At 52.4% G+C, this 8,913-nt stretch overlaps 1 protein-coding gene across 1 annotated transcript; it reads right to left on the reverse strand.

Annotated features, from left to right (window-relative positions):
- Positions 1–4,585: 4,585 nt before the first annotated feature.
- LOC138912150 (uncharacterized) lies at positions 4,586–7,875 on the reverse strand. The gene is made up of 3 exons (XM_070212010.1): positions 6,625–7,875; positions 5,336–6,554; positions 4,586–5,283 (listed from the first exon to the last, which is right to left on the reverse strand). Exons 1-3 carry the CDS (start codon positions 7,873–7,875, stop codon positions 4,586–4,588), a joined length of 3,168 nt encoding a protein of 1,055 aa, XP_070068111.1.
- Between the last annotated feature and the right edge of the window lie 1,038 nt (positions 7,876–8,913).

The following is an 8,913-nucleotide window of genomic DNA, read 5'->3' on the forward strand; positions in this document are numbered from 1 at the left end:
TATCAGGTTGAAGTCAGTGGATCTGTATCAAACTCATATAAAGCGACATCTGGGCTTCCTCAGGGAAGTTCTCTGGGCCCCTTGCTCTTTATCATTTTCATTAATGACATTTGCTTCTGCATTCAGTCAGCCAAATATCTTCTCTATGCAGACGACTTCAAGATTTACCTTTCGGTGAATTCGATAAGTGGCACTTATTTGATGCAGGCTGATCTAAGCAAAATTAGTTTATGGTGTCCTCGGAACAAACTGCCACTTAATCAAAACAAATGTCATGTGGTCCGCTATAAAAAATGTTCATTATTTATTATTTCAACGTATTATATTTACGATCACCCACTCCTTGCGCTGTACGAAATTATGGATCTTGGGGTCCTCTTTGATAGCAAATTCCTTTTCAATCACCACATTAATTACATCTTGCCCAAAGCATATGCTATATTCGGTTTTGTCAAACGTAATACTGTATTGTTTAGGGACCCGTACGCCAGACTGTCAGTGTTTTCTGCATTTGTTCGCTCAAGGGTGTGTAACGAACTGATTTTGTAGGTCTGCTCGCTACGAGATTCGTGCGGCTAGCTCAGAGAAGTTATGTGTTCGTCCCACCAAATTTATATAAATGTGACCGCCCAATAGATCAGTGAGAAAGCACAGAATTCACGGGTTCGAATTGGGTTTATTGCGGGTATGATTACAGCGGGCTTGGTGGCTTGGTTGGCCTTGGTGTCGCCACTCGTGGTCCTCGGTGCCTCCTAGTGATGCTCGTCTCTCCACGACGGTGCGTCGCCTTCCTCGTTGACTCCGTGCTCCGGCTCGGCGATGTTCTGCTCCGATGCGTTGACTCGCCGACCACACGTAGCGCCTCGGACTCGCAAGGAGATCAGCCGTGTGGGCTTAGGGAAGCGTCACCGTTCTCAGACTAGGGTGAACAGGAGCTGCGCTCTACAGGGCAACGCCTATAGACACACAACCGCCTGTCCCTGGCTCTGTCCCGGATGGTCCCACTAGGCTCTTGCTCGGATTGCGCTGACAGTCTAGGTGGACACCTGGAGGCTGCCTAGTGCTTCACCTTGCTTTACGCCTGGTGTAAACGAACGTTCCACCCTGGCCTTACCCGCTCGCTCGTTCGTGACGTTTACGTGCAGCTCGATGTCCGATGCTCTGCTCCGGGATGCGCTGGTTATGAGGTTGGACGTAGCGTGGCTTTTGGTACTTGGGGTTACGGACACGCCGGTCACGGCTCGTAAAACCGTAGGCCAGCGCCTTCAACTGACAAACGGTCTGTTCTCTCTAGAACAGCGCCTTGAAATCACGACGGGCCTAGTCGCTCTAGGACAGCGCCTTGAAATGACCAACAGCCTGTTCTCTCTAGGACAGCGCCTTGAGATGACAATTGGACTGTTCACTCTGAGGGACACGCCAGACGCAATGCGAGGCTTTAGTCGGACAGGAGTAGGAACAGTTTGCCTTGACATAGCCGTATGATGCCCTCCGGACCTCAGCTACCTGTGTCTCAATTCGGAGATTCCTGATGATCCAATCCCGAACGTCTCGACGTAGCGATCTTGCTCCTTGTAGGCTCCCACGGCGCTGCTTCCGACGACTTGACTTGTGTTTTCACTTGTAGATTACTTGGCACTGATTGACTGACTTATTCACTTTGATATCTTGACTGATCTTGACGGACTGATTCCTTGTGATCGACTGATCCAGCTGCCGCCGCCCGGCGGCTTTATATAGGGCCTCCGGGAACCGTTATTTCCCTTTTGCGCTCTGCCCGCTGAATCTTTCCACTCCAGGTCCAAAGTCCGTGGTCCCTGTTTGACCCACTTGTCCTTCACGCACAGCCTTAAATTGTTCTTCTGCATGCTGCTGCCGTCCCGCTGATTCCGTTGTTGCATGTGGCACGCCTGTGTGCCGCTCCGCTGCTGCGATGTGGCACTCATCCTCCTGGTCCAAAGTTCACGGCTGAGTCCAAAGTCCGGTGCAGTTCCGTTATTTCCTTTTGCACCCACGGCACTTTGGCTATGCCTGCGAAGTCTCCACTTTCTCACTCTCCGCCATGACTCTCCAAACTCTCTTTGTGAGAGTTCTCTCTCTTGACCTCGAAGTCTCCGAACTCTCACTCTTCACTTCTCGGTCTCCAAACTCTCTTCTACACTTCTCGGTCTCCAAACTCTCTTCTACACTTCTCGGTCTCCAAACTCTCTTCGCCGCGCCGCTACTACGCTAATTTGCCTCGTAACTGGTAAGCGGCCGGCCATCCGTTATTCTAGCTGCTGCTATTTGTGATGAGTTATTCAACTCCTCACATTCCCCCCTTACTTCGGGAAACTTAAAGAAGACTCGTTCCTGCTCTCCGGCGTTTCCTCGTGTATCCTAGCCATTGAGTCCTTGCGCTGCTTCTGCTGCTTCCCTCGGCGCTCCCTCGCTGCTCCATCGTTGCTCCCTCGACGCTTCCTCGACGCTTTCAACTCCGAGAGTTTCTACGGCACAAGTCGGCATCTCTGCAGCAATTTTGAAACTCCCGCGCCGATCCTCCATCTGGTCCCACTGGGCATCGATAACCATCGGCCATCGATATACCTGCGGGCACGTAGTTTGAATTTCCAGCGACGATCTCTGATCTGGTTCCGCTCGGAACCGATATTCATAATCTATCGATATCATCCGCTATCGATATCGCAGGTGTATCGTTGCCACCTGATCGCAGCGATATTCACCATGATATTTCCATTTAGCTTGTGCCCATCGATCGCCTATCGTCCAGTGCCAATCGACCGCCTTATCGAGGCTCCCCCGTCCCTAGTTCATGGTGAATTTGCACAATTTTTCTGTAAGTGCCGATTTTACTGGATTTGTTTTTGTGTTTTCTTTCCTTATTCATCCCTCTCTTTTCAGATGCTGCAACTATGCCCTTCTTTGCCCTTGGGTTTTTAGGTCAATGCCCTTAACAGGTTCGGCTGCGGCTGCGCCGTAGGTTGTCGCGCTCTGTCAGAATAAGGGTTTGTTTACCCGTGGTGAGTTGCCAATTTAGCTGGACCGGCACTCACTTTTGTTTGCATTTCAGGGTTTTCCGGTGATTTGGTTGTGCTTGTTTTCTGTTCGGAGTGCTCAGCTGGCTACGGTATAGCCCCAAAGCTGTACCGTCTCCCCCCTTTCTTCGAAATAAGAAGAGTAGGTCTTCCGCGCATATTTTTTTTCCTTTGGTGTTGTCCCTTTGCCTGTACTGTGTGTCCTTGTGTATTCTGGTATCCTTGGCGTTGCCTCGGCGTATCCTTGGAGTTTCCTCGGCAATTCACTGGCGTTTCCTCGGCTGTTTCCAGGAGTTTCCTCGGCGGTTCCTTGGCGTGTCCTCGGCTGTTTCCTGGCGTTTCCTCGGATGGCCCATGGAGTTTCCTCGGCAGTTCCCTGGCTTGTCCTCGGCTGTTTCCTGGCGATTCCTCGGATGGTCCATGGAGTTTCCTCGGCGGCTCCCTGGCGTGTCCTCGGCTGTTTCCTGGCGTTTCCTCGGATGGTCCATGGAGTTTCCTCGGCAGTTCCCTGGCTTGTCCTCGGCTGTTTCCTGGCGTTTCCTCGGATGGTCCTTGGAGTCTTCAATGTTGTTGTTTCTCGGTTGCGTCTGCCTGATGCTGTTGCTCGTTTGTGTCTTGTGTTTGTTGCTGTTTGAGCTCGCCTACGACCTGGTAGGGCCCGTCGTACCTAGGTGCCAATTTTGCGGCAAACCCTTCTGCAGCTTTTGACAGGTGGTGTTCCTTGGCCCAGACTACGTCGCCCACCGCCGGCGTCCATTGCCTCCTCCTAAGGTTGTAATACCTAGCCTGGTCCTGGGAGGCCTTCTCCAGAGTTTGCCTTACGATCTCAAAAACCTCCTTTAGTTTCTGCGCGTTTTCATCCGGGGTTTCCGTGGCTCGTCCGGTGCCTAAGGTTTCTCTGTCGTAAAGGGCGCTCAGTAGTCGTGGCTCCCTGCCTTGGGTAAGAAACGATGGGGTGTATCCAGTGGATTCCGATATGCTTGAGTTGACGGCCAGCATGATCTCAGGCCACTTTTCGTCCCATGTTCGCTGATCTTGTCCTGCGAACTGTGCAATCATCGTTTTGACCGTCCTGTTTGCTCGCTCCGTCGGGTTTTCTTGCGGTGTATAGGGTGCGGTGAATTGCTGTCTAATGCCCATCTCAGCCAGAAAATTTTTGAACATGCGACTCGCAAACTGCACTCCGTTGTCCGTTATGACCACCTTCGGGGCCCCATACCTTGCAATTATTCGTTCCCTAAACGCCTTTTTAAGAGATTCGGCTGTCGCACTGCGTAGCGGCACTAGTTCCGTCCATTTAGAGAACCTGTCTATGAGCACCAGTAGCATTGAATTGCCGTGCTTCGATCGCGGTAGGGGTCCAACGAAGTCCGCGCATACTGTGGCCCGTGGTTCCTCTGGCACTTGGGTTAGCATTTTACCCGCCGCCTGCATTTGGTTCGGCTTGAACCTCATGCAGGTTTCGCATTTCCTTACGTAGGCTCTGGCGTCTCTATGCATACCTGGCCAGTAGTATCGGGCTGCCAGACGTGCTATTGTCCTTCGGCCTCCTACGTGCCCAGCTGCTTGTGAGCTTTTGGGACGCACATCTTCCATGTAACAACATCCTCACTGCCTGCTCTATGTGGTATGCTTCTGTACAGATTCTCGCCTTCCATAACGTAGTCCGGGTACTTTTGCGGTTGGGTGCTTATCTTGTCGCACAACTCTTGAAACCAGCTGCACGCTGCTGAAGCTTCTGCCGCCGATGTCTCTTTTATGCCTCTGTGCGTTTCGGGCAATGGCTGCCTTGACAGAGCGTCTGCCAACACGTTCAGCTGTCCCTTCCTGTACGCTATCTCAAAGTCGTACTGTGGCAATTCCAGGGCCCATCTGGCGATCCTTCCTGAAAGGCTTTCTATGCTGTTGAGCCACTTCAGAGCCATATGGTCAGTTACTACTATAAAGTGGTAACCTTCCAGATACGGCTTGAGTTTTCGGATCGCCCAGACAATTGCCAAGCATTCCTTTTCTGTCGTTGAGTAGTTCTTCTCAGCGCTGTTGAGCGTCCGGCTTGAATAGGATATGACCTTCTGCCCTCTTTCCGTGTCTTGGGTTAATATCGCTCCGATGCCGTAATCGCTGGCGTCCTTTTGCAGGGTGAACGTTTTGTTGAAATCCGGGCATGCTAATACCGGATCTGCCACAAGTCTACCCTTAACTTCCTCGAACGCCATCTGGTGCTCCTGTGTCCATTCCCATTTACTGCCTTTGCGTAATAAGTCATTCAATGGTTTGACTATTTTGGCAAAATCTGGCACGAAGTTCTTTGACGGTTGAGGGTGGTTCCAGTTCGGCGATGGCCGCTACTTTCTCCGGATCTGTACCGATTCCTTCGCTAGTCACTCGGTGTCCTAGGTACAGCAGCTCTTTCTTGAAAAATTGGCACTTTTCCGGGTTAATCCTGAGGTTTGCTTCCTTTAGGCGTCGGAACACTTCTTTTAGGTTTTCTGTGTGTTCCTCCAGCGTGCGTCCGATCACTATGATGTCATCTTGGTAGGCGAATGCATGCGGTGACATTTCGGGTCCGATTACTTGGTCCAGAACTCGTTGGAACGTTGCGGACGCCGAGTGTAGACCAAACGGCATTACCCTCCACTGGAATAGCCCTTTGCCTGGCACTGTGAAAGCCGTGTATTGCCTGCTGCTTTCTTCCAGAGGGATTTGCCAGTATCCATCCTTCAGGTCCAGGCTGCTTATGTTCCGCGCCTCTTTAAGCTGATCTAGGATGTAGGTTATGCGGGGCATGGGGTAGGCGTCCTTTACAGACTTCGCGTTGATCTGCCTGAAGTCTACGCATAGTCTCCACTTGCCTGTCTTCTTTCTCACCATCACGATGGGGGAGCTGTATGGGCTCTTTGAATGCTCTATGAACCCCATTTGAAGGAGCTCGTCTACCTTCGCATTGATTTCCCCTTGAACTTTTGGATTCTTGGGGTAGTAGCGCTGCTTGATAGGTTTGTCGTCCTTCATCGTGATCTGGTGCTCTGCCATGTTTGATGTTCCCGTCATGGTATTGAAGTCCGCTAGTTCTTTCTCCAGGAATTCCGTTGTGTCGTTGTCCTCAGTTGTCTCTTGCATGACTGCCACTGATAGCTTTTCCTCGAGCCACCCATTGTGTCGGGTTCTGGCTGGTATTTTTATTTCGTGTCCAGCACACTTTATCTCCGTTCCGACTTGCGTGAGGAAATTCCATCCTAACACCAATGAATCCACTACCCCTGGTAGTATCAGCAGGCTCATGGTCAATCGCTTATTTCCGAATGCGATTTCTACCTCCAGCTGTGCATTGATTCCGCCGCATCTCCCGTCTGCCAACCTAACTTGCCGTCTTGTTCTTGTGATCTTTCCAAGGGCAGCCAGGCTGTCCGCCAGTTCCTCGCTTATGAAGCTCGCTGTTGCCCCGGTGTCGATTGTGGCTTTATACGTGCCTCCACCAATCGTTACCGCTGCGGACAACTGCTGCTCCTCCTCGATCAGCTTGCCAGTTAGTTTGGAGAGGAAGCATTTTGCGATCCCCGCCCGCCTCTCTGCGGCTGAGATCGCTGACCATTTCCCGCTCCTTGGCAGCACTCGACGCTCCTGATACCCACTTTGCCGCACACCCAGCAGAACAACAAACGCTGGTTTCGGCAGCCGCGTTCCCAGTGTCCGTGGCCGCCGCACTTTCGGCAGGCCTCCTGGGGGTCTCCCGTGGTCTCTGCGTTGTGATTGGTGGCCTCCACAAGGGGTTTGTTGGCTGCCTCTGTTGGTGTTGTATCGGCGCCCGCTGGCGTTCATACGGTGGGTTGGTTGCCTGCTGTCGGTGGGCTTGTATCCATTGACTGTTCCCACGGGGTTCCTGGTCGCCAGTGTCCTCGCATCGTCTGCACATCGTTTGTGCCTGAGCTGCTGGTTTTGCCGTGGCGAATTTGTTTTCCTGGGCAAATGTCTCCCGTTCCTTCTCCAGTTCCTCAAACTCGTCGGCTAGGTCCATGAGTGTATCCAGGTCTGCCACTGTGTATGCTCTGAGGGCGATCTTTAGGTTCGGTGTGCAGTTCTGCCGGATGATGCTGAGGGCCTCTGTCGGCGAATAATTAAGTGGCCTCATCATTGCCTGTATGTCGATCATGTAGTCCTTAAACGTCTCCCCGTAGCCTTGCTTCCTCTGCTTGACTTTGTCCGAAAGTGTGGAGAAAAAGTCTCTCGGCAGGAAGTATGTGTTAAAGCTCTGGATGAATTCCGCCCAGGTTTGCCACTGTTTGTTGTTGGAGATGAACCACTTCAATGCCCTCCCCTTCAGTAATTCTGGCATGGCGCGGGGAATCATATCCAAATCCAGGCCGTATGTATTTGCTGACCACTCCACTTGCTCCAGAAACTCGAACGGTTTCTCAATGCCGTCGAACTTAAACGACCATTCGCGGACTTGTTTCGCAACCTTTGCATAATCTGGCTGGCTGGGTGTCGGAGTCGGAGTCCGTACCGGTGCTGCCGTTTTCTGTACGCACTCTGTCTCTTTCTTTTCCGGGCTCGGCACTCTCTTCTGTGCCTCCTTTTGCATGTTGTCGATGCTCAGGCTTGCCAATAGGTCTTCCCCTTCGGCGGGAGTCAATGTGATGCTTGGGGCTGTTTTCTCGGAGTATGCTGCCTCTAGCTCGACCCAGATCCCGGCAAGTTTCGGGGCGTTCTCCGTCTCAGAATAGTATTCTGACAATGCCTTCCTTTTGTCGCCTGTTCTTCCTTCCAGAGCGATGTTTAGCCTATCTGCGACGTAGGCAAAATCCTCTGTCTTGAGGCGGTAAATCCATTTCTTCCCCATTCTGCTTTACGTTGCTTTCACTGCTGGGACAATCACGTTTTGGGCGCCAGATGTAACGAACTGATTTTGTAGGTCTGCTCGCTACGAGATTCGTGCGGCTAGCTCAGAGAAGTTATGTGTTCGTCCCACCAAATTTATATAAATGTGACCGCCCAATAGATCAGTGAGAAAGCACAGAGTTCACGGGTTCGAATTGGGTTTATTGCGGGTATGATTACAGCGGGCTTGGTGGCTCGGTTGGCCTTGGTGTCGCCACTCGTGGTCCTCGGTGCCTCCTAGTGATGCTCGGCGATGTTCTGCTCCGATGCGTTGACTCGCCGACCACACGTAGCGCCTCGGACTCGCAAGGAGATCAGCCGTGTGGGCTTAGGGAAGCGTCACCGTTCTCAGACTAGGGTGAACAGGAGCTGCGCTCTACAGGGCAACGCCTATAGACACACAACCGCCTGTCCCTGGCTCTGTCCCGGATGGTCCCACTAGGCTCTTGCTCGGATCGCGCTGACAGTCTAGGTGGACACCTGGAGGCTGCCTAGTGCTTCACCTTGCTTTACGCCTGGTGTAAACGAACGTTCCACCCTGGCCTCACCCGCTCGCTCGTTCGTGACGTTTCCGTGCAGCTCGATGTCCGATGCTCTGCTCCGGGATGCGCTGGTTATGAGGTTGGACGTAGCGTGGCTTTTGGTACTTGGGGTTACGGACACGCCGGTCACGGCTCGTAAAACCGTGGGTCTTTCTAGGCCAGCGCCTTCAACTGACAAACGGTCTGTTCTCTCTAGGACAGCGCCTTGAAATCACGACGGGCCTAGTCGCTCTAGGACAGCGCCTTGAAATGACCAACAGCCTGTTCTCTCTAGGACAGCGCCTTGAGATGACAATTGGACTGTTCACTCTGAGGGACACGCCAGACGCAATGCGAGGCTTTAGTCGGTCAGGAGTAGGAACAGTTTGCCTTGACTTAGCCGTATGATGCCCTCCGGACCTCAGCTACCTGTGTCTCAATTCGGAGATTCCTGATGATCCAATCCCGAACGTCTCGAC

This window comes from Drosophila takahashii, chromosome 2R (assembly GCF_030179915.1).
Source record: "Drosophila takahashii strain IR98-3 E-12201 chromosome 2R, DtakHiC1v2, whole genome shotgun sequence".
In the NCBI taxonomy this organism is placed as follows: domain Eukaryota; kingdom Metazoa; phylum Arthropoda; class Insecta; order Diptera; family Drosophilidae; genus Drosophila; species Drosophila takahashii.

What these genes read in the sequence shown, in the direction of transcription:
- LOC138912150 (XM_070212010.1), bottom strand. Translation starts at nt 7,875, where the DNA reads ATGGGGAAGAAATGGATTTACCGCCTCAAGACAGAGGATTTTGCCTAC. An exon ending in CTGCCAAGGAGCGGGAAATG is followed by an intron (nt 6,555 to 6,624) that starts GTCAGCGATCTC and finishes CTAACTGGCAAG; the next exon opens with CTGATCGAGGAGGAGCAGCA. An exon ending in CTCAACCGTCAAAGAACTTC is followed by an intron (nt 5,284 to 5,335) that starts GTGCCAGATTTT and finishes TATTACGCAAAG; the next exon opens with GCAGTAAATGGGAATGGACA.